The following is a 24,443-nucleotide window of genomic DNA, read 5'->3' as shown; positions in this document are numbered from 1 at the left end:
GGGGGGTACACGCTTGAGAGAGGCTTTCTTTTCCTGATTCCCCAATTGCTGAGAGCAGAAGAGATGGAGGCAGGGCGAGCAGATGGCTGGCGACCTGTGTGCTGTGAGTTTTGATGCGCACGTGCTGGGACTGCACAGCTCTGAAGTGCAGAGCCCGGCAAGAGCCAGCAGGGCTTTTGGAGAGACCTGGGTGGGGCGGCAGACCAGTACGGCACCCCCCACTAGGGGGTGCTCCAGGCAGGCGCCTAAATTTGTCTATGGGTGGCTCCGCCCTGCTCACGTGCGAAAACCTCCCCGCCTTCTCCTGGCTCCTGTTTCCCCCGTGGCTTTCCAGCGTCCTGGTTGCTGCTCTCTAAGGGTGAGCCAAGCAGGACCCTTCGCGCCTTGTCCCCCAGCCGCGCGAGGAGCACGTTAGCCTCCAGAAGGGCCGGGAAGGCGATCCTTAAAGAGGCACGGCCACCCGCGCCCCACAGGGGCGAAGCGGGAGCTGGCAGCCCGACGGGAAAGCAGAGGGCAAACCCCCTCCCGATTGCCCTGTGGCTTTCCAGCCTGGTCATTGCTGCTCTCTCTGGGAGAGCCAAGCCGGACCGAGCGTGCCAGACCCTGCTCGGCTGAGTCCCCGGCTGGCGTCCTTTCCCTGCTGTCCCGAGGAGAATCCGTACCCCTCCCCCGGACTTCCGTCTCTCTAAGGGCGCAGATTCCTATTCCCACGCTGGTCGCGCCCTCCCTTGCCGCCTCCTCATGTCTGCAGTTTGGCGATCCATTGGAATTCCAGGAGAACTCCAGACCCCCACCTGGACGTTGGTATTGAACCGGGAGGCGGAATATACCCCGAAATTAGTCGACTGCTCACAAAAGAACCGGGTTCTCTAAGGCGAGCTCTATCGTCCTCTTCGTTCCTAGAGAGTCCCCCGCTATCGCTCTTTTCCCTCCTGTCTTTCTCTCGCGAGACGTGCCGCTCTCGTGGCCTTAGTCGCTATGGTCGCCGCGATGCCGAGCCGCCGTCCCGCCTCCGTCCCGCTCCGCAAGCGACAAATGTCGCAGAGGCGCGGGCGCCGCCGCCCGCCCGCTTCCGTGGCTCGCTGTCTCCCTCCGGCCAGCGGTCCAAGCAGCGGGGGTGGGCCGGACGGGTGGCGCGATTTTGCCGCCTCCTTCGTCGCTGCCGGCCTAGTGGAGGCGCCAGAAGTGGAGCAGCCCGCCGAGGAGGAGCCTCTGACGGCCGTGGAAGCCAAGGGAGGCAGCGCGGTGCTGCTTTTGCCTCAAGGGCGGGTAAGGCGGGGCGGGGCGTTATTTTGCTGTATGCTTTTGAAGGGTCTGGTGAAGGAGCTCTTATTCGGAAAGGTTCAGGTACCTTTTCTGGTTTGAATTTGCTGGATAGTCTCTGGGAGACACTCTTACAGAATGGGGAGGTGATCAGTGTTCCCTCTAAGCTGAGTTAGTGTGAACTAGCTCAGAGTTTTTTTAGCCTCCGGCTCACACATTTTTGTTTTAGCTCAGGGAGGAGGGCTCCAGAGCAAACTAACTTACACAGTAGCCAAATCGCTTGCTCATCACTTTAATGCCAGTCGCTCACAAAGTAGAATTTTTGCTCACAAGACTCCACAGCTTAGAGGGAACATTGGAGGTGATGCTGACCTGCCTGAATATGGACCCTGCACAGAACAGGGTAGTGTTATTGACCTACCTGAATATGGACCCTGCACAGAATGGGGTAGTGATACTGATCTACCTTAATATTGGCCCTGCACAGAAAGGGGTAGTGATATCAACCTCCCTTAATATTGACCCTGCACAGAAAGGGGTAGTAACACTGCCCTACTTTACCTGGCCCACCTTCCAGGGTTGTTGTAAGGACTGCAGCAAGATAACACTTGCAAAGTGCTTTTGATGTTGGACGTTCTCCGTTCCTCTTTATGTTATTTTTGCCTGGATGAGTGGTATGGGGGTTGTTGTGTTCATGTACCTGTATGCACTCTTTGGTTTCTCTTCCTCTGGCCCCAGAGTGCCCTGCCCCACAGTTGCGATTCAGAAAAGGCCATCTTCTTAGAGCAGTGCAGGCAAAAAGGGATTTGCTGCCCCGATGTTCTTGGAAACCAGATCCCCCAGAAGGGATGGGCTAAAGAGTGGCAAGGATAGTGGTGTGCATATGTGTGGAGTTCAGCTGGGTGCGCATAAGCCTTGTTTTCATTTGGGGGTAAAACTTAAGGAGTTGTATTTAGAAAGTGTTTGTGGGGGGTGTAGATAGCATAGCTGTAGTGAACATCCATCCTTTGCAAGCAGTCCTGGAGTATAAGTGCTTAATATTTATATTTTGCACATTGGTATCTCAGTGTCGTCAGCAGGGAAGAGGGATGAGCTCGCTTAGGATTTCAGGATTTTAAAGCATGTCCAGGAGAAGCTGGTGAGGGTTTTGCTAGGTAGTTTCAAAACAACCTTTACGAGCTGCTCTACATAATGCTGCTTCAGTATAAGAAACACCCATTAGTCCAAAGCAGGCCTGCTGCTCTATCAAAGGAGCATCATAGAACAAGCAACTTCTTCGAAATCTATACACATGGGGGGGTTGTGTGGGATGATCCTTGACTATTGTCTATATAGTTCTGTGTGGCTGTCTAGTACATTTTGATCACATCATTCAAGTTCAAAACCTTTATTGGCATAGATCATAATCATACAGTCGCCATTCAGTTCATGGATTTGACACACAGCTTCCTCATTACAAGGCAGTTACAGAACTTGGCAACCGCTTCAATAACCGCTATATTTTGTGAAGCCAATAAACGATACAACCTTCTGTCATCGGATTGCTTGGCATCTTTATTATGGCAAGGTTCTGCCTTGCCTCTGTAAGCCGCCCTGAGCCCATTGGGGAGGGTGGGGTATAAATGTGAAAAAAAAAAAAAAAGAATAACTATCACATCATTCCTACAAAGGAGGCATTTTGCCTGTGTATTCTCATGCTCATCTTGGGAGGCAGGATGAGGATTTGAACCAGGGTCTTCCACATCTCGCCCAGGCTAGCCTGATCTCATCAGATCTTGGAAGCTAAGTAGGTTCGGCCAGGAAGTTCAGGTTCATGATGCAGAAGGGAGGCATTGACAAACTACCTCTGAATGTCTCTTGCCTTGAAAGCCCCATGAAGGGTCGCCATAAGTTGGCTGTGACTTGAAGGCACTTTCCATCTCCCAGAACACTCTAATCGTGATGCTGATGAAAAGCTGTATTTCTTTGTGAACAATACATGTTCTTAGTAGCTTAGGCTCTTCGGGTAACTCACCTTTTGCAGCTCCCTTACTCTCCACCCCACTCCTTGCTTCTCATCTTCTGCAGGCCCTGACATTCAATGGGAAGTGTTGCTTGACGTGCCTCTATGGGTCCGTGCGAGTGTTTGGGTTCAACATCGTTCCCGATCAGCCCCCATACAACCTCTTTTCCCCTCACACGCACTGTGCCCTCTCCATTGAAGCTGTCGCCTATAAGGAGTCAGAGAAATCCAAGAAAGAGTTGAAGGGGGAGGCCAGGTCCATCCTGAGAGCTCACCTTGTGCCACGAGGTAAGTAAGTGTTGTGGTCAGGTGTTTCAAGAATTCCTGCCTTTGTGAGAGGAAGCAGAAGGTTTGTGGAGAGGCACGGGGCACTTTTTGAGTGTGTGCACCAACTTATGGTTGCCATTGAACATTTGGCTGCAAATGGGCATGGCTAGGCCCTGTGCCCAGGTTCTTTCACCATTTGAATCCCGTTTATCTGAAAGCAGCTAATCTGGTGTGGGCTGCTTCAACCTTAGGTGGCCCAATTAAGAGAGAAGGCTGGTTTCAACACAAGCATTGTAAAAGCTGCTGGTCTTATGGTTGCTAAGTTGGGGAGGGTTCAGCGGTGCTAAGGTGGAGTTTGGTGCTGATTATTTCATGTGAATTTAAATCCTGCAGCCTCCCCACCAGACACTGGTTCATGATGAAGGTTACAAATAGCGTTTTTTTAAAAAAAAACAGCAACTATGAATCTTCAGTTAAAGTATTATGTGGCTAGTCACAAGGTAGGTGCTTTTGATATGTGAGGTCCAGGAATTAACAGTGTGAGAGCCAGTGTGACATAGTGGTTGGAGTGTTCAGCTATAAAAATTGCTGGATGGTTGTGGACAAGTCGCTGTCTCCCAGCCTGATCTCTTGCTGTGAGAATGAAGGTGGGGGATGCCCTAAATTCCTTAGAAGAAATACAGGATGTGAATGCAAAGGTTAACAAGACTGGGGGAGGTCCCCTCCTTGAGATCCTACAGGCCAAGATTGTCTGCACTTAGGCTGCTGGCCCTGATGGAATGCAAAGGCCCCATGACAGCTGCGTATTGGTACAAAGCAACTTTTGCTGCCTTCGTTTTCCACTTGATTTGTGGCTTCATCCATTGTCTTTCTTTCCAGCTGCAAGAATCAAGCTGATGAAAAGCTTTGTTCCGCAGTGTTCCATGGTTCTGTTGGAACATCTGGAAACTCCAGCGACAAGGTTAATTCTCAGCCACATAGAATTTTCCCGTGTTTTCACAGCAAAGGTGAGTTCCATCTACTTCCTGGTTATTTACACTATTGCTATTATTGAAAGGTGACAACTGCTTGCAGGCAGCTTTGGTCATACCGAGGCAAAGTAAGAACTGTTTGGGCAAGGTACTGTCTCTGTTTAAAATTACTTCCCTTCAGAATATGAGTTGTTTGCATTTCAGCAAGATCAAGCCATTTTATGCCTGGCTGCTTCTCACAGTAGTTGGAAGTCCTCTTGATTTTAATTGAGGCTTCGTTACTTTGGAACTGTCATACTAATTGTTGGGTTCTACCAGTGCTGCCTTCCCTGGATTTATTGGCCTTCTTTATGTTGTCTTAACCTTATGCCAGAACTTTACATTCCTCTTGCTATTTGGTTATAGCTGCCTTTTAGCAATTAACATTATTTAACAGAAGCATATGCTGTGCAAAGTTGACAGGGACTGCTTGCTAGTTTGCTTCCACATATAACTCAAGGCAGTAGTGCTAACCTGTGAGTCTCCCAGGTGGTTTAGGGTCAGTGTTCTCATGGGAATGCCTTCTCCATCTGATCCCCTTGCCTTTTGTGGCTCTTGGACAAGGCTATGATCTGTGTTCCCTTCTTTGAGAACTGAGATTAGTAGTTGTGCAGCCCCTTCCTATTGGACACAAGTGAAACAGTCAACCGTGTGTTATTGTGTTCCCCTTTGTATAGGGGCATTTGATCTCTATACACAACTTTGATCTTACCAATTTTTCCAGGTGGCCAGATTTTGCATCTCGGCGTGCTCAACCAGGAAGCAGATTTTTATTAATTATGTCTCTACTATTGAAATCAGCCAGAGATGTGGCTTCAAATTTTTCTTTTGTGTAGATGTGCCGATGACTCTGACTGTGTGTCGATCTTGGCTGATCTGCGATCATAACGAATAAAGATTGATTAGTAGTTGGGCAGAGCATTTTTTTGAAATTGCTGCACACCTACAAACATAAGAAAAGCTTGGTTGGATCAGGCCACTGGCCCATCCAGTCCAACACTCTGTGTCACACAGTGGTGAAAACCCAGGAGCCATCAGGAGGTCCACTAGCGGGACCAGAACTCCAGAAGCCCTCCCACTTTTGCCACCCAAGCACCAAGAATACAGAGCATCACTGCCCCAGACATAGTGTTCCATCTATACCTTGTGGCTAATAGCCACAGATTGGTTTATCCAATCCCCTCTTGAAGCTGAACACTCTGGCTTCCCCGTAAATGTGAAGCTCTATATATTCCTTTCTCAGTAGGCATCACACCTCGCTCTCCTGAGGGAAGCCTAAGGCAGCTAAAAGCCTCAGAATGGCCACAGGCATTCTCTTTTACGCTTTCTTTGTTTTGTTTTTGCTGAAACTTTCCTCAGAGGAATGCTTCTTCATCCCCAGAAAAAAAAGGTTCCCTGCTCCACCCCAGAAGATGCGGCCCTTGCTTCTACCAGCATTATGAGGCAGGATCCGGGGAATGGCCTACTCTTGTCAGAGAGCTCGCTTTCAGCCATTGGAGAGTTGGTCCAAGCATGCCAGGGTGAGTAACTTTTAGATGTAACCAAAATGCAGTGGGATCTGCCTTAAAGTACAATATAAAATTCTGCCTGTCAGTGGAAGCGATGCCACATCGCTTGGATCAACTTTGTCTTTCCTGATGCTAAACCTGGAACGGGACTGCACGGCTCTATCGTATTGAAGATAATGCAGTAATATTTACTTTTGTGTCCTGACCTGGATGGGCCACGCTAGCGTGGTCTCATCCTTGGAAGCTAAATGAAGGAGGAGGAGATTGGATTTATACCCCGCCCTTCACTCGGAGCCTCAGAGCGGCTCACAAACTCCTTCCCCTTCCCCTCCTTACAACAGACACCCTGAGAGAGCGCTTGCCAGAACTGTCCTTGAGAGAACAGCTCTGAGAGAACTTGTGACTGATCCAAGGTCACACCAGCAGCTGCATGTGGAGGAGTGGGGAACAATGTTCCCTCTAAGCTGTGGAGTCTTGTGAGCAAAAATTCTACTTTGTGAGCTACTGGCTTTAAAGTTGTGAGCGAGCGATTTGGCTCCTGCATAAAGTAGTTTGCTCTGGAACCATCATTCCTGAGCGAAGACAGAAATCTGTGAGCTGGAGGCTAAAAAACTGTGAGCTAGCTCACACTAACTCATCTTAGAGGGAACACTGGTGGGGAATCAAACCCAGTTTTCCCAGGTTAGAGTCCACACACTTAACCACTACACCAAACAGGCTCTGGTTAGTCAGCCTTTGTTAGTCCTTGCATGGGAGACCTAGCTCAGGGTTGCTGCATAGAGACAGGAGGTGGCAGGCAGCCTTTGTTCATCTTTTGCCTTGAAAACCCCTTAAGGGTTTGCCAGAAGTTGGCTGCGACTTTGACAGCACTTTATGCACATATATATTAACCTTTGTAAGGTTTCCATGTAAATTACAGTTCTGTTTGTAAGTACCCGCATAAATGCTTGCTTCCTGTGTTAAGGGTGAGCTGTAAGTATAGAGGAACTGTTACTTCACAGGGGTGATACAATTTGGAATATATCTTTTTGGTCTTCAGAGGAAGATGAAGGCTGCCCTGTCATCCTGGTTTGTGGCCCCAAAAGTGTTGGCAAGTCCACTTTTAACAGATACCTGATTAATCTTTGGTGAACCGGTGAGTGACTGTCCTCAGTGCTGTAAAGTTCACAAAGTTGTTCTGGATATTAATAATAAGATCAGTGAGTGACTTGTGATGAATCACAGGGCAGTGCCCGCCCCCTCCCCTTCCCCCTCCCCGAATTCCTCTGCCCTTTGCAGTTGTAATGAAAGAAAAGGCAGTCACTTTCTTTACTGAAATCTTGGCAGTTAGGCATCAGAGGCTATCACGCATGTATTCCCTCACCTTGAGTTCCACAGCCTATATTTCTTTAATATTGTAATTATTGTCCTTTTATTGTATTGATTGGTTTTACTGCATTTTAACTTGTGTAAGCCGCCTTGAGCTAGTTTACACTGGCAAAGTGGGATAAATAAATAAAATAAAATAAGTAAATAAATAAAAGTAAATAAATAAAATAAAATAAGCAGTTACATGCCAGCTGCTGCTTAAATGGGTGTTTTGAAGGTATTTAATTAAGATCCTGTGTGCTTTGATCTTAAATCATCTCTCTAGTCAGTCTGGGAAGTTTTGACAGGGAAGAGTGTCTTACTCTTTCCTCTGCCAGCCTGCCTGTGGGTCAGTGCTGTGCGAAAGAGTTCTTGGCACTTTTTTTGGGCGGAAGTGCTGTGGCGCTTCAGTTCCTTCCCCCACCCCAGATAGCTGAAGAGAATGGGCTTGTAAGTCTCCAGATTCCCTTTGGCTTAACAGTCGCAAGGCAGAGTCTGGACCAATGCTCCCTCTAAGCTATGGAGCTTTGTGAGCAAAAATTCTACTTTGTGAGTTACTGGCATTAAAGTACTGAGCAAGCAGTTTGGCTACTGCATAAATTAGTTTGCTGTGGAGCCATCCTTCCTGAGCTAAGACAAAAATGTGTGAGCTGGAGGCTAAAAAACTGAGCTAGCTTCACACTAACTCAGCTTAGAGGAAACACTGGTCTGGCCATGTGGTTGCTCTTCCCCTCCCCCCCTACCAATTTTTTGTGGCAGTATAGAGACCATGTCCATTCATAACCTGTTTGGGTTTTTTTCTGGGAGGTGGGGCATTGGAGAGTGCCTTAGGCTTCCTCCAGGTATGCAGAAACCTTCCTTCCTTGTCATGGCTGGTCTTCTTGTGGTGCTTTCCTTACGGACACAGAACGCAGGCACTTTCCTCTTAGATGATGCAATTGACCCTTTGTGCTCTTTCCTTGTTTCTCCGAGACTAGATCTCGCTGTTCTCTCTTTTGCAGTTTCTCCTCCAGCCTGGGCTTTCAGATTTCTGGCCTTTATCTGTTCAGCTGTTGTTCTTCTGCCACCTCTTGCACATATAATATTTCATCTTACTGCTTTTGCTTCTTAAAAGCATTTATATCGAGAGAACTTTGTTTTTATAATTCAGTCCCAAGAGAAACCCGTGCCAGTTTGCTTGCTGTACTTTGATTTGAGAAGATGGCAGGTGTTTTCACATTACCAAGAGATAAAGCCTAGTGAATGCGTTCCCTCCAGGCCGCAGGAATCAGAGCACAAAGAGGAGAGTTTGCCGCAGCAGAGGGGGATGCAAAGTGCACCCCCTTTTCTCAACTCCAGTCTCTTTACTTTGGGAACAGGCTTGCTTTTGTTGTCTGTCGGTATCTTATGTGTATTGTCAATAATAGCTCTGTGCATGTAGCGCTTGTTCAGAGACTAGAAAGCAGGTAGCAGAGGTTAGGCTGAGGAACAACCCTTCTTTTTTTTTGCAGCCAAACCATCCTGCTTCTTGTAGTCGAGAGTTTCTGACCAAGAGAGGCAGCTGATCTTTAGCCTGTTCAAATTGTGTTTTCTTTCCTTTGTAGTCTGAGGGTTCCTCTTAAAATTTGTTCTCTCTCTCTCTCTTTGTTTTTTAAACATAGCCTTCCCTGCATTGAATTTTTGGAAGGCGATCTGGGGCAGACGGAGTTCACGCCCCCTGGCTGTATTTCACTAATTAATGTGACGGAACCATTTCTGGGTATGTGCTTTGAAGTGGTTTGCAGAAGTGTGTCAAATGCGTAGCCCCTTGTTCTGTTCTCAGCAATGAGCAAAGCCGCTCTTTGGAACGTCAGCCTTTCTGAAAGAGATGAAACAAACACTGGGGGAGACGATTGCTTTGCTGGTGCAGTGGAGGAAAGCCAGTTACTGGTTGCGTTTGAGAGGCCGGGGATGGTGAAATACTCTTCTATATTTTGCTCTGTATTTTAATTTAACATGGCTTTTGAGTAGTTGCAGTTCCATATGGTCTGTTTCGTTCTAGGTCCGCCATTCACTCACTTGCGTACGCCCCACAAAATGGTATACTTTGGCGAAACCAGTTGCGAACAGGATACTGAAAGATACCTCGACACATTGAAGTATGTGTTTAGTGCCTACGAGAGAGATGTGCCTCTGGTCATCAACACCATGGGATGGGTGAAAGGTAAGCTTGTCAGTCCAGGGAACGTACTGGCAATGGTCATGCCCTTTTCTTAAGGGGAGTTTTGCTTTATACCTCACCTGGCCATGGGAAAGATTGTTCCACGGGGAATCAAGTCTCAAGGTTGTGATCTTATTTTAGCTCCTGAAGCATAAACAGCTGATCTCTTGTCATCTACAAGTAATCAGTCAACGGTTCAGGGCCTTTGGCTAGGAAGTCTTGCCCTCAGTGATATGGGTTGCTCAGCGGGGTACAGACCCTAAGACCCAGTCCCTCTGATTCTGTCACAGCCTCTTCAGCCTCCCTGCCCAAGCATAGAGTCCCTTCTACTAAAGATACTGCATTCCCAGCAAGTCCAAGTCTGATGACAAGTGAACAGTGCACTCTGTTCTTGGGGAGGGTGGGCGAACAGATAGGTAGTGAGCATTGCGGGATCTTCCGCAGTTATGGTCATGAGTAGAGAGCCAGTTTGGTGTAGTGGTTAAGTGCGCGAACTCTAATCTGGGAGAACCGTGTTTGATTCCCCACTCCTCCACTTGCACCTGGCTGGATGACCTTGGGCAAGCCATAGCTCTGATAAGAGCTGTTCTTGAAAAAGAGCAGTTTCTGTCAAGAGCTCTCTCAGCCCCACCTACCGCACAGGGTGTCTGTGGTGGGGAGGGGAAGGGAAAGGAGTTTGTAAGCCGCTCTGAGACCCCTTTGGGTAGTGAAGGGTGGGGTATAAATCCAATCCTTCTTCATGAGTAGCTTATTATGTGCAACATTAGGAATGCCAGCCTCCAGGAATTAGAGCTCATCTACAGACTACAGAGATCAGTCCCCCTGGAGAAAATGACTACTTTGGAGGGTAGATTCTATGGCATTGTACCCCACTGTGGCTCCCGTCCTCCCCAGGCTCCATCTCTAAATCTCCAGGAGCTTCCCAATCTGAATCTGGCAACCCTACCCCCCCCACCCTTCCAGTGGCCGGGGGGGGTGGACGGGGACACCTGGCAATCTTGTGTAGCATAGTCTGGTTCTTATATGTTTGAGCAATGTAGGGCCATGTGCTTCTCCCCCCTCCCCTTGGAGATTTCACCAGATTTGAAGACACGGGCCAGAGCCTCCCTTTGCAACCCCGAAGGCTATTAAAACCATGTCTCGTGAAAGTTGAAATTCTCAAGGTGAGACTAAACCTTTTTCTTTGCTTCTGTGGAATTGCAGAATATACCATTCTGCAGCTCTTGTTCTGGAAACATCTGGATGAGAAGATAATGAAGGGTACATTGAGAGCACCGAGGAGAAGTCTTAGTCCATTAATTGTATTTGCATAATTTGGTTCCAAGTTTCCTGTTTTCGTAGAACATACTAGGTGCCTTGCTGCATCGGGCCAGTGGTCCTTCTAGTCCTGTCCTGCACATTGGCCTGAAGAACCGGCACTGACCTTTTTAGGTAGGAATTGTTAGTGGAAAGTTCAAGATGGTGATTTTGGAAGAAGGAACTACATACAGAGCACTCTTATCCGGGGCTGCATTTCTACAGAAGTGCAGAAAAAGTACATAATCCAGGTTCTTGAGAATTTCAGATTTAATCTTTAAAAGGAATGCTTCCGGTCTATATGTGCACTCAGACATGTTAGAAAGTTCAAACTCAGAGCAGTGGGAAAATAAGGTGTGTGTGGCTGGTTCTCTGTACACCTATGTTTTTGCAGCCTTTCCTCACCACTGAAATCAGAATAGGTTTTTTGAGATAACTTTGCCCACCTATTTGCAAATTATTTCCTGCAGCTGAAGAGATGAGAACTGTCCTTGCTTTGTGTGGGAATGCTGACATTCTCAGGTTGTCCACTTCTGTATGAGATACCGGATTCTGTCCTTGTCAGCCATGCCAGTCTCGCAACACCTGTCCTTATTTCTTCCCCTGTGCTGAAAGGTGCTGGACTGCTGCTTCTGATCGACATTATTCGGCTGTTGTCACCTAGTCACATTGTTCAGATCAGTGCAGACAACTTCAACGACATGCCTCAGCTTACCCCGGAGTATACCTGTAGCTCCACGGGCTTGCATACGAAAGGCAAAGGGCCCCTCAAATGCAAGAGCCTGGAGAATGGGACAGAGGACTTGGAGCTGTGCAGGGTCCAAGGAGACTTCCGCCCACCACATTCTGGGCACAGGCTGCTGTGTGTTCAGCCAGAGTTCCCTGGGGCAGGGATTGCTGGCCATGGGTAAGTAACGAATGAAGGTGGGGATAGGTGCACAGAAAGGAAGGGTGGAGGAAATAGCTTTGTATTAAGTACAAGCAAGTTTTAATTCTTCTCCTGGGCTACCCTGTTTTCTCTTTTCCTACATCTCTGCTGCCCCCTGATCCCATCTCCTCCAAGCACTGGGTGTCCTCAACCCTCTTCCAGCATTCCTGTCTAGAGCACGCTGCAAACTGTCTTGGCAGGTGCTGTGTGACCTCTGATCTGTGCTACACCTAGCAACCCATTGGCTAATCCTAAGAATCATTTTATTTATTTATTTATTTAATCTTATAACCCGCCCTCCCCGCGAACGGGCTCAGGGCGGCGTACAGATGGGGCCAATGCCCAATACATAAAACATTAAAACTGCATTTTAAAAACATTCAGTGCAACATAAGTGCTCTCCCCAACAACTAACAAGGGAACCGATGACGTCACCAGGATGGTATCCTTAGTGGCCACAGTTCCACGCAGTACCACCATTTTTGCACTCACGGCGAGTTGGTAATAAGGGCTAGGACAGATAGTAATAATCGTAGACAGATGGTAACAGTCATGGCGGCTCCTACTCAAACGCCTGGCGGAAGAGCTCCGTCTTGCAGGCCCTGCGGAACTTTTTCTTGCAGGCCCTGCGGAATTTTTATATGCTCTGCATCTTCTCACTCCAGAACCCCTGCACAGTTTTCCCTGGGCTTGATTGGCGTAGAGCCCTTGCCAGCAACTAGTTTTAAAAGCAGGCTTCTTTAAGAAGCGGTGGGAGGGTGAACGTCTGGACCTTCACTGACCCCCATCCACACAGTGGCCTGCCAGCAAGCCCTTCTGCACATCTCTTTTGTCTCTGTGCACTCCTTATGAGGCCGGCCTTGGCCTGAGGCCTCCAAACGCTAATGCCCGGGTTCACAGGAGCAGTGCAGACAGGATGGTTTGCATGTCACATACCTCGAATACTATTGGGAACTGTTCACGTCCCCTGGGGTGGATTGGCCCTTGAGGCCATTGGGGGAAGTCCCGGTGGGCAGGATTGCCTGAGGGATCCCCTCACTGAGGCTACACTGCTGGGGCTACCCTCCCCCAGGGGCTGCTCCTGCCACAAGCGCGGGGCAGCTTCTCCCCTAGGATTGGGCACGGCTTGCCAGCCAGCAGCCTTTGCCCTGCCCGAAGTAGGGAAGGTCGAGCTAGCCCTGACTCGCTCTGTGTAGCGTGCAGGAAAATTCTCCCAGCTCCTCGTGGCAAGCTGGGCAGGTTCTTTCTCCTTCCTCTGCAGGGTGGGCTGAGGCAGGGCCCTCTTTTCCTCCCAGCCCACCCGGTCCAGATCACTTTACAGCGCAGCCCCCCCAAAAGGCTAATTTGTCCAACTGCCTGACGAACGCACCTTCACAATTCTGTTCTTTACAATTGGATCTAAAGTAACGTTTAGCAATAGGAGAAATGTATTCAAGTTATTTTATTTATGTATTACATTACATGTAAAAAGGTAAAGGTAAAGGTTCCCTTGCTCGAAAGCCAGTCGAATCCGACTCTAGGGTTGTGGTGCTCATCTCCGTTTCAAAGCTGAACCAGCGCTGTCCGAAGACATTTCCGTGGTCATGTGGCCGGCATGACTAAACACCAAGTCGCACGGAACGCTGTTACCTTCCCACCGAAGTGGTACCTATTTATCTACTTGCAATTTCTTGCTTTCGAACTGCTAGGTTGGCAGGAGCTGGAACTAGAGACGGGAGCTCACTCCGTCATGCGGCACACTCGGGTCTCGAACTGCTGAACTACCGACCTTCCACAGCCTGCAGTTCAGCGTCTTAACCATTTGAGCCACCGCAGCTCATTGCATTTCATTACATGTATTAATCGCCTAATCCCCATGATTGCGGGGCTCTAGGTGATGTGTACCGATTTTAAAACCGTAAAAACCTAAAAACCATATCCAACATATTATGCGGTGATTAAAAGCAAGTGGTGCACATTTTTGCCGTTCCCTCCTGTATCTGGTCTGTGGGTGCTTTGGGAGCACGGGGAGGGAGTACACCCCACAAGGAACAGGGGTCCAGGTAGGGTGCCAGCTGTGATGTAAACCGTCACTGTCCTCAACCGAACGCCTGGCGGGACATCTCTGCCTTACAGGCCCTGCAGAATTGCATAACATCGCGCAAGTAACTTCTCAAGAAACATATAACATACTTCCTTTGAGGATTACTGTTGTTGGATGCTGATGTCTGATTTCATGAGAGATTAGCCCAATTGAGCCATTCCAGTATGATCTCAGCAGTGTGGGAAAAGAGCCACCCACGTCTGTGTGGTAATGCTGGCAGCCTCGGACCACGTGGGAGTCTTTGTCGCAGCTCCTTCCCGTGCCAGAGCTGCCCCCGCCGCCGTCTCTTCAGGCTTCAGGCGTTACCTCCGACACTGTGGCTGAGGGCCAGGTCTCAGTGAGCTCCCATGCCACAGATATCATGCCGAAAGCAGCCTCGGAGTTGTAAACAGTGGGCAGCAGAACAGAGGCTCCCTTTCAGAATCTAGATGTGGACTGATGCGGCCTCACATGTTGGTGCAGAACAGTTCCTAGCCCACAGCATTGTCAGCAGCCTGCCTGTCCGTTTAGGCATCGGAACAAAGAGAACACAAGGAAACGTTTGGGCAGTTCTCACTTGCCACAGATCCGTCCGGATTAATGCACTGAATCATAATTGGCATTAAAATAGGGCTGTTTTCACCTTGTTCGGATTCTGAAGGCGTACTGGGAATGTAAACACATATGTGCATTTGAGACCTGTGGCACAGACTATGCTTGCAGTGCGCACTCCAGTCTGTGCTGTATTTTGTGTTTCCTCTTCCAGGCAAACCCACAGGAGCGTCCTCCGGGACATGGCAGTCCTGGCATACCTGGGCCAGTTGCAGCCCTCCGACATGGACTTGGTGCTTCCGTTGCACAGCCTGGTACCCTATCAGGTAAAATGCAGGGCCTGTGCTAAGGGCTTGATGAACAGGACTTTGGGGTGGGATTGTAGCTACAGTTTGGTGTAGTGGTGAAGAGTGGCAGGACTCTAATCTGGAGAACCAGTCTCAGTTCCCCACTCCTCCACTTGAAGCCAGCTGGGTGACCTTGGGTCAGTCACAGCTCTCTCTCAGAGTTCTCTCAGCCTCATCTACTTCACAGGGTGTCTGTTGTGGGGAGGGGAAGGGAAGGAGATTGTAAGCCGTTCCAAGGCTCCTTTGGGTACTGAAGAGCGGGGTATATAGCCAGTCTCTTCTTTTTCCTCTTAATCAGTCCGGATTCAGAGTTGAGATCTTTTCCAAGATTGCCGATGCAGGTTGATTTCTTATCATTTATTTTCACTTATTTTTATTTACAGAGTTGATACCCTGCCTTTCTGTTCTCATCAGGCCCACCTAGTTGGCGAACAGATTAAAAACATAATAAAAACACACCCTTACAAAACATTTAAGACCAAAAAAACCTACACACATATCCTGAAAACAGAGCCAAAGCTAAAATACACATACAAAACCATAAAAGCAATGCTTAAAATATCGAGCAGGAGGGAGGAATCACTGAGGGAACTCTAGGCAAAAAAATGTTCACCTGCTGGCCGAAGATGGCAACAGAAGGGGAAGCTTAAGTCTCCCTGGGGAGAGAGTTACAGAACCTTGGTGCCATGACCAAGAATGTCCTGTCCTGGGTTGCCATCTGCCTAATCTCAGAAGGTGGAGGAACCCAAAGTAGGGCATCAGAAGACGAAGGGGTGGTCAGGTAGGTTTGCAAGGGAGCAGGCAGTCCTTCAGGTATGCTGGTCGCAAACCATATAGGGCTTTAAAGGTCAATGCCATCACCTTGAATTGTGTCCAGAAATGGATTAAGGAGCCAGCGTGATTGGGCCGAGAATGGAGTGATATGGTCCCTACAACCCGTTCCCGTCACCAACCTGGCAGCAGCCTGCTGCACCATTTGAAGTTTCCAAACACTTTTCAAGGGCAGCCCCACACAGAGCGCACTGCAGTAATCTAATCTAGATGTAAGCAGGGCGTGTACCACAGTGGCCAGGACTTTCCTGCCCAGGACAGGTGGCTGCTGGCTGACCAGTCAAAGCTGGCAAAAGGCTCTCCTGGCCACAGCTGCCACCTGCTTATCCAGCAGTAGGCTTAGATCCAAGAGCACCCCCGTTGCTTCAAGGGGAGCATAATCCAGAACGGATGGCACCTTAAGTCCTGGGTCAGACCTCTCACTCACCAGTGGCACTTCCAACTTGTTGGGATTAGACTTCAGTGTATCAGTTTTCACCCACTCCAGAACTGCCTCCGGGTACCGGTTCAGGGTTTCTACGGACTCCCTGGGATCAGCCGGAAGCGCAAGATTTTTTGATTGCTGGTGCTGGGCATTGCATCTGCAGCTTTTCTCTGCCAGGCATGTGCTCTGCTGCTGAGCTGTCCACCTCCCCCGAAGTCTGCTGTTTGTCCAGTGGGCAGTATTATATGCCTTTCATTCTTGGCTAGCATGTCAAACTAGCTTCCATTAATTCCCCCCCTCTCCCTGAAACAAAATGACGTTTCTTCCTGACTACATATTCATGCGTTTATTTGTTTTTTTCTAGGTACCCTTCAGTGCCGTCTCCATCAAGGTTATTCATACAGACGTTGCTCCTGCCCACATACTGTATTCTGTCAATGCCAGCTGGGTTGGCCTCTGCCGGCTACCGGAGGAGGTCCATTGTAAAGCAGACAGGCCAGTCTTCTTAACGCAGACACCAATCTGCGATTGCCTGGGCTTTGGTAAGCAGCATTGGGGCTGTCGTACGACTTCATTCTGACTCCGTGTTTTGGAGTCTAGGTTTCATGTGAAGGTCAGAGCAATTGACATGTGGTGTGCCATGGGAATAGTTAAAGAATAAAGTTTCAAACACTGGGCAGCGGTCTTCACATTCCAGCCAGCTTGGGCAACCTGCAAGAGGGCTTGCCACTGCTCTTCCTTGTTTGGGATGGGCTTCTGTCTGCTGTCACAGAGAGTCTCTGGGGCCCAGTGCAGCTGCAGGGGTTCATTTTTAAACAGAGCCTGTCGGTAGTCAGTGTGAGGTCAGGGAAGGCCCTGACCTCTCTCATGCTCCATGGGGGGGGGGGGCTCTCACTGGATTGAAAAACAAACTGCTAGCAGTGAACTGATGAGCATGTTTGTGGAGCCCCACTGTATCTGGGGTTCTCACCTGCAGACAAGATTGCATGGATTCCTGGAACTTGCAGAGATGGCTAAACTTACTTCTTTGATCAGAGAAAAGACATTCTCTACATTTATTGTTAACTGGGAACCCCGTATAGACTTTTTGCATGAAATGGAAAAATATGAACGGATGATTTGAGGATTAAGGAGGGGGGATTGGACAAGAGAAAAAAGAGAGCTGGTTTTCTTCTTTTGTAACTATAGAGTAAATGTCAAGTTTCAGCCAGTTTGGTGTTGGGGTTAGGAGTGCGGACTCTAATCTGGGAAAACTGGGTTTGGGTCAATTACAAGTTCTTTCATAGCTGTTCTCTCAAGGGCAGTTCTTGGGAGAGCTCTCTCAGCCCCACCTACCTCACAGGGTGTCTGGGTTGTTGTGGGGGGGGGGGAGGAGATGGTCAGCCACTCTGAGACTCCTTCGGGTAGTGAAGGGCGGGTTATAAATCCAATCTCCTCGTCTTGTTTGTCGTCGTCTTCATTTGTATTAGTCACAGAGAAAATCGGAAGCCACTTCTGTATTTTCCTTTATATTGTCCTTATCTTTTTATCTTTCCCCCCTTTTTTTCTTCAGCTTTGTACTTCTATTTCCTTTTTCAATATTTTTTGTTAGTTTTTTTCAATAAAAATATTTTTTAAAAAGATTGCATGGATTTCTCTGTGTGCTGATGCTTAGCTCCCTGAATCTCTTCACTCAGGCTCTTTTTCTTCTACACCACCTTTTAATCCTTAATGGGACATAGTTGTTGGCGGTATGTAAGCCATAGATGCTGAAGACTTGGGGACAAAAGGGTGTTTTGAGCTTAGCTTCCAGCAATCAGGAGTGTGGTTCTCTGGCTCGGCTCGGGTCTTAGAGGCACTTTATCTGATGTGCATTGAATTGGGTTTTTCACGTTTGCTGAATGAATGCTGATTAAGAATAAGAGCATGACTGGAATTTGCTACCAGCCGCTGGCGTCTCTCTGGGTTATAGGATACTCAAATTGTGCTATAGACCTTTATTGAACTCAATGGATTAGCTCCCCTGTGCCCCCAGAATGAAGCACATTGCTATTGAGTTATGATTTCTGTTTCATTGCGATGTATTTCTAGAATGTGAGAAACCTTTCCCAAGTGTTTTTGTTTGTTTATACTGCTGCCTTGCTAAAGAACGTAATAACAATTGTAATATGTCCCCTTTTCTGTTTTCCAGGAATTGTCCGGGGGGTGGACATGGACAAGAAACTCTACCATATTCTGACCCCAGTAGCTCCAGAGAATTTACGACTGGTGAATTGTTTACTGATTGGAAATATCCCTGTTCCCAACTGCGTGTTCCTGAACCAAGTAAGGATAAGTTGGACACCCATTAGCTGAACATAAGGGGAAGGTCAGCATGCCTTTAAAAGTGGCACACGGCCTCCAGGTGTGTTCTGACAGCAAGAAACATCTGCTTACGGGGCAGATAACTGAGTCATTTTGACTCAGGAAAATGACCTGAGACTGGAGTCTTTCCTTCCCTGACACTGCAGCTCCAATCCAAATCGGGCCCTGCAGCATTTGGGTAAGTTCCCACAGTTGTTGTGTGGCTTCAGGCCAAGCAAGTCAGAATTCCCCAAACCTGATTTCTGGCCAAGTATATTGTGTAGTTCAGCCTTAGCGTGCTAATGCTGAATAGAGTTGGGCGGAAGCATGGACCTCAGGTTCTAATAAGCTAAGATGCAGAATCTCTGCCCTGACACAGCAAGCTTATTCAATGTGTTTGTTGGAATATAAAAATTGCCGAAGAATAGCTTAGTGGTTAAAATGCTGAGTTGTGAACCTTGGAGGCCTCAGTTCAAATCTCAGATCTGCCATAAACATAATACGTGGCGTTTGGCAAACTACTCTCTCTTGGCCACATCCTGCCATCTGCAGTACGGGAATACTGGCCTTAAAGTATCAGTGTAGGGATTACAACAAAATTACGTGAAACTCTTCATACGCTTGAAAGAGCTGTGGGAATACTTAGTAGAAGTGTTAAGTACTGTAGGGTAGCAGTCCCCAGCATGGTGCTCGTGGGCACCACGGCACTCATTTATTGTCTTTAGAAAGTGGGTTTCGCCAGATGGGGCTTTTGCTAGCAAGGCTTCTCATTGGCCACTTGAGATCTAATTGGCTTTGCAGGTGTTTAAAGTTTTGCTTTGGCAGTAGCTGCCACCACGGCACAAGGTTTTCACTTTGTGACTGCAGGGGAGTGGAGTGTATGCAAGAAAGTATTTTATAAAACAATATGTTCATTTTAAAAGGCATCCTGTTAAACAGTTTTTGCCTTGAAATGTGAAGAGTTCTTATTAGAATTATGCATAACCTCACTCATTGACATTGTGTGGTTGGCTCCGCCCTCTGCAGCAGCCATGGCATGGTTGCACCCACCACCCTGTGTCAGCATTCCAAAGGTGTCCACAGGCACAGAAAGGTTGGTAGGGCATAGAATGGGATCATTGCCACGCAAGCGGCCTTGTGCTTTTCAGAGGTGGGGTAGGATTCAGATGTGGTAAATGAGAGCAGGGCTGTGGTGTTGCCACAAGCCTTTGGAGTAGCAGAGAAAAGTGCAGAATGTGGTATTGGCTTTCCTTTAAAAAAAACTCTCTAGCCATTATGACTACAAGGTATGTATGAAAGCACGTGGCCTCTGCCCACTAAAATCCTAGAAGCCAGGGGCTGGCTGAGCAGCGTTTTCAGAGGCATCAGTGTATTGTATGCCTTATTTCCCTTTTTGCATAATGACTAGCAAAACCAGAATTTTGCCTTGCGTAATTTAACACAGAGAGTCTGTTGCCTAGTTTGGATGGTCTGAGCATTAGAATGTGATTCCCCCTGCCTGTGCAGAATATGCCCAGCCTTGGGTATAAGTCCATGTTGCTTATAATGAGACTGACCATTAGGTCATCTGGTCCAGGATTAGCAAGCAGCAGCTCTTCAGGAGTCCTGGGCAATGCTCCCTTTAAGCTGTGGAGTCTTATGAGCAAAAATTCTACTTTGTGAGCTACTGGCATTAAAGTTGTGAGTGAGCAATTTGGCTACTGCATAAATTAGTCTGCTCTGGAGCCATCTTTCCTGAGCTAAGACAAAAATGTGTGAGCTGTAGGCTAACAAACTGTGAGCTAACTCACACTAACTCAGCTTAGAGGGAACACTGGTCCTGGGCATGAAGTTCTTTCCCCAGCCAAGATGTAGGAGATGCCGGGGAATGACTTCAGAATCTTGTTTGTGTTCCCCCATGTTCTTTCCCTTTAATTGTAAAGCTTGCAGAGTTTTCAATATGAATTGTATTGACACAGCTGCAGCCTGTGCAGTGGTTTGGGATGCCATGAATAACGGCAAGAGAGTGCATTTATCCTACATATGCAGAGAAACTCATAAGCAGGGCATGGAGACAACAGGTCACTTGTTCTTGGCATCTGATGACCAGAAGTGTCACTGCCTCTGAGCTCAGGAAGGTTGCATTGGGCTGTCACAGCTAATAGCCCTTGAGAGGCTTCTCCTCCTCGATGAGTATTTCTAATCCTCTCTTAAAGCCGTCTAAGCCAGTAGCCTCCACGACATCTCGTGGCGACAGATTCCATGCCCTAATCATGCACGGCATGGCAAAGGGCTTCTTTAGTCAGTCCCTCGCACCTGTCACATTGCATAATCTGATTTTCATTAATCGGAAAGGAATAATAATTCCCCCTCTCCTTGTCTTCTGTACATCATTCATAAGAGTTCTCGATAGTCACCCTGCCCCTTTGCTCAACTTTTCCCGTTACTGAAAGGTCTACCTGCATGCCTGCCGGTGTTTTCGTTTTACAGATTCGCAGTTGGTAGCATTTTCCTAGGAGCCGTGGGTAGGGAGAGAAGTGACCCAGACAATAACACGGTCCTTGTTCCCTTTTTTTCAGCCTGGAATTGAAGGGGAAATACCGTATGTCACGGCAGAGTATAACTATGGCATTTCAGGTGCTGGGAAACTGAAAATTAAAAAGCATCTCAAGAGGAGAGAGCACATGTGACCATAAATGCCTTTTCGCAGCCTTGCTGGCAGGGACTGGTTTGGAGAACTTGGCCTGTCCTTAGGGGACCTCCTTCACACCACAGCAAAGTGACAGTATTCACAGCGATACTGCTGGTCCACTGAGTTTTTGTTATATTGTGTTCTTTTTTCAAATGATTTTGAAATTAAACATCTGGTATAAACTCCTTGGTATCGGACTCTTTGTGCTCCCGGGTACAGAATTTCACCCAAAGGTAGCTAGTGAAATCACTCTTATTATTGATTTATCACTTCTGGATTTCTGTGTTCGATCAGTCCCCTTTTTGAAAGTCCACACCACTTGTTAATATTGACTTTTTCTTCTTTCTGCCAAGTCCAATTTAGGTGTCGCAGAGCCAGAAACATAATAGCCTGTTTTTTGGTTTATATTCTTGTTCCCTGCAGGGGGAGCACCATCCTTTCAGAGAGGCCACCAGCTTGGGCGTTTTGGAAGACCTTCGTGCAGATGGAAGCGGCTCAGAGCTCATGTTTAAGAACCCGCTGAACGCCTTGATAGGGCTTTGCATGGTATCTCAAAGAATGCTGGCATCAGGAGATGTCATTGTGCATTGAAAAAGACCAAAAATGAGCTTATAAGGTTTTCATTAGAACAGTGTTTGTAGTGGGCTGTTTACCCAGAAAGCTGGGCAGCAGTGAAAGAATTTAGCTAGAGGAGGATTCGGGCTGCTTTTATTTCTGCTTTCAGGGTTTAACAGCTCAAATGTTTGTCTTTTAGGCAGGGGCCGGGTTCTTGCTCTGGATCCCTGAACAAATAACACCTCAAAGCAAAGCAGGACCGGCTCGTGGGCTGGTACAGGCCCTCCAGAGTTATGGGGTAGCAAGCAACTTTGTAATTCTAGGCACTTGTGTGCATGGCCCTGACCTGGATAGCCCAGGGAAGCCTGATCTCATAAGATCTCAGAAGCTAAGCAGGGTTGACTCTGGCAAGTACTTGGAAGGGAGACCTCCATGCATACACACACATGAAAAAATATAAGAAGCCTGTGTGCATGTGCTTTGGCAGACAGCTGGAAACATGCGACTCGGTGCATGCCTTTGAGGCAATGGCCTCCCTGTAGCGCTCCTAAGGGAGCCTTCCAAGACACGTTTGGAACCTTCTTTTATGGTTTGCAGAGCCCAGCAGGAAGTGCCTGCCGGCTGATGCACCACACACAGATGCATCATGTTTTTGTTCCAGCTGTTGAAAGAGTTCTGCGGAATGGGGAAACCATCCCAAGTAAGGTGTCTTGAATGACAGACCTACCATGCATTCTTTGAGCATGTGTCTTCAAATTAATGCAACAAAGATGCTTGTTTGGTTCCTTTATTTACACCCCCCCCCCCTTTCTCCAAAGAGCACAGCGTGAGAGGCATAGTTTTTCTCTGTTAGGCTGAAAGACAACAACTTGGCTGGCTAAAGGTTGCCCACTGAGCTGAATGGTGTCTTGAACCAAAGCTTGCAAATGCATGCAGCTTTCGGAGTCACGTCTGTGTGGAGTGTGCAGTGTGTGAAACAGCCAGCAGTGTCTCTGTATCTGATGTGCAAACCTTGTGGCTCAAATCTCCCCTGGGGCTGAACGAGGACAGCTACCTCAAAGCTCTAAATCATTTAGGACCTCAAAAACACTTTTGTCTGTTTCCTTGGGAAATCTGTCAGTTTCTCGTTAACTCCTTATTGTCCATGGACAGTGACCTAAACTGGGTAAATTTGGCTTGCGGGGAGCGGGAAAGACAGTGTCGGGACAGTCTGCTGAAAGCTCTTATTGGCCAAGGCCGGCATATGTTGCACCGCTGCCTCTGGAAGGGTTAAACCTGTAGCTGAGTCTGTTCTTAATTCTCCCCATATGGCCAAGTCTGGCAGCACAGAAAAAGCTTTGGCAGGCAATCTACCCTGAACAGTGGCTAAAATAAATATGGGGGCCATCTGTGCCGTAAGGGGGGGGGGGAATCACATGTGAAACATCAAGACGGTCAAGTCTGAAGAGACATACGCTTTGAAAGTGTCTATTTGGGAATCCTGATAACAAAACCTGGGGCTAGGCAAGACTAGCCCTTTAACGTCCTGGGAAAGTTCTGTAGGGCCACTGTCAGCTGGGATCGAACCCAGTGCCGTTGGCAAGGCCACGTGGACTGCTCAGTTTGGGCCCAACCAGGCTTGCCCTTTGCGACCACCACTGCCACCGTGGGCCTGAGCCCAAGCTGAATCAGGCAAACCTCTCCCCATCTTTGTAACCCCTCAGCTTGCTCCTGGATTATTGCCTCCCTTGCTTTTTGGCGAGAGCTCTTTTGCAGCCACAGGCTTTCAGAGGCTGTGAGATGTCAAAGCCGAATAAGCCTTGAATCAGAAACGGTTGCATGGGGAGGGGGGGGGGATGAAACAAGGGGTGCAGCAGCGATGCTTCCCTAGTTGTTTCTGAGTAGCTGGTTGCTGTGGCAACCAATCCTGCTGCCTCCCTGATGCTCAGTGGCCTGTAGCTTGAGTTTTTCTAAGGGACTCCGCTTCACTGACTGATTTTTATTTTTTTGCCTGCTGGGGGAGGGTGGGGGAGAGATTTGTCAGGGAAGAGGACCGGGCAGGCTTGAGGGGAGGTGGGAGAAACGAGGACGATGATGTCTTTACCTGGTGAGGGCTGAGGACGGCAGTGACGCCTGAGTTCGTCCAGGGGGAAGCAGGTGGCAGGCTGCCAGGAAAGGGGAAGGCCCAGACTGGGGGAGCGAGAGCTGAGGCAGAGCGGGAATCCAGTCTGGGAAAGGCGCACGAAACGGACGGCCCCAGCAAGCCGGGTCTAAAATAGGCAGCTCCCGGGGAAGGCCTGGATCGGCAAAGGCATGGCTTGACCCAGGCTGAGTGGACTTTTCTCTTGTCAGCGGCGTTGAAGCGCTTGAGCCAGGCAAATCGCTCTCGCACCTGAATCTGGCACGGGAGTTGGGTTGGGAGAGCGGAGTGGCAGTGCTAACTCCTTCCTAAAGGGAGTTCGGCCCCGCCGGCTGCTCAGGCTGGCCTGGTTGGCGCAGATTTCGAATGGAGCCAGGCCCTCCGCGGTACCGTAACATCCTCAACTGACCAGGCCGCTGCCTCCTTGGGTCGTCTGCTCCGTGAGAGGCAAGGCAATGAATTCGGCTCTGACCAAGTACGGGTCCCCGCCTCGCAGCTGGCTCAACCTACGCTTGGGGATGAGTAAGTAAAGCGGCCTCCTCTTGAGCAACGAAGGTTGTGGAAGGGGTTGGTCCGGGAGCTGCCACTTCCGGGGAGCGGGCTCTTTCTTGCGATGCCGACATCTGTATTGTTTAGGATGCATATCCAGTTGATTCATGCTTGCGGCACGAGCACGGATGCTTTCTCCCGTTACATGTAAAAGGCAGCTTAGTACTTCTGTGGATGTTTAGAAATGAGAAGCAATGCCTCTCAAGTATCC

General features: G+C 48.5%; 1 protein-coding gene across 1 annotated transcript; it reads left to right on the top strand.

The window, feature by feature from the left end:
• The first annotated feature begins 931 nt into the window (after positions 1-931).
• NOL9 (nucleolar protein 9) lies at positions 932-21,152 on the top strand. The gene is made up of 12 exons (XM_015406257.1): positions 932-1,269; positions 3,331-3,553; positions 4,412-4,539; positions 5,924-6,062; positions 7,090-7,177; positions 9,038-9,135; positions 9,418-9,579; positions 11,488-11,779; positions 14,629-14,740; positions 16,381-16,558; positions 18,187-18,320; positions 20,897-21,152. The coding sequence occupies exons 1-12, from the start codon at positions 979-981 to the stop codon at positions 21,005-21,007; spliced, it is 1,956 nt and encodes a 651-aa protein (XP_015261743.1). The 5' UTR covers positions 932-978; the 3' UTR covers positions 21,008-21,152.
• Positions 21,153-24,443: the final 3,291 nt, after the last annotated feature.

The sequence above is a fragment of the Gekko japonicus genome, unplaced genomic scaffold (genome assembly GCF_001447785.1).
Source record: "Gekko japonicus isolate JY-2015 unplaced genomic scaffold, Gekko_japonicus_V1.1 scaffold1383, whole genome shotgun sequence".
Taxonomy (NCBI): domain Eukaryota; kingdom Metazoa; phylum Chordata; class Lepidosauria; order Squamata; family Gekkonidae; genus Gekko; species Gekko japonicus.
The sequence above is the reverse complement of the archived record's forward strand: the minus strand, read 5'-3'. Positions and strand labels throughout refer to the sequence as shown.

What these genes read in the sequence shown, in the direction of transcription:
- NOL9 (XM_015406257.1), top strand. Translation starts at nt 979, where the DNA reads ATGGTCGCCGCGATGCCGAGCCGCCGTCCCGCCTCCGTCCCGCTCCGC. An exon ending in TGTGACGGAACCATTTCTGG is followed by an intron (nt 9,136 to 9,417) that starts GTATGTGCTTTG and finishes GTTTCGTTCTAG; the next exon opens with GTCCGCCATTCACTCACTTG. An exon ending in ACTGCGTGTTCCTGAACCAA is followed by an intron (nt 18,321 to 20,896) that starts GTAAGGATAAGT and finishes CCTTTTTTTCAG; the next exon opens with CCTGGAATTGAAGGGGAAAT.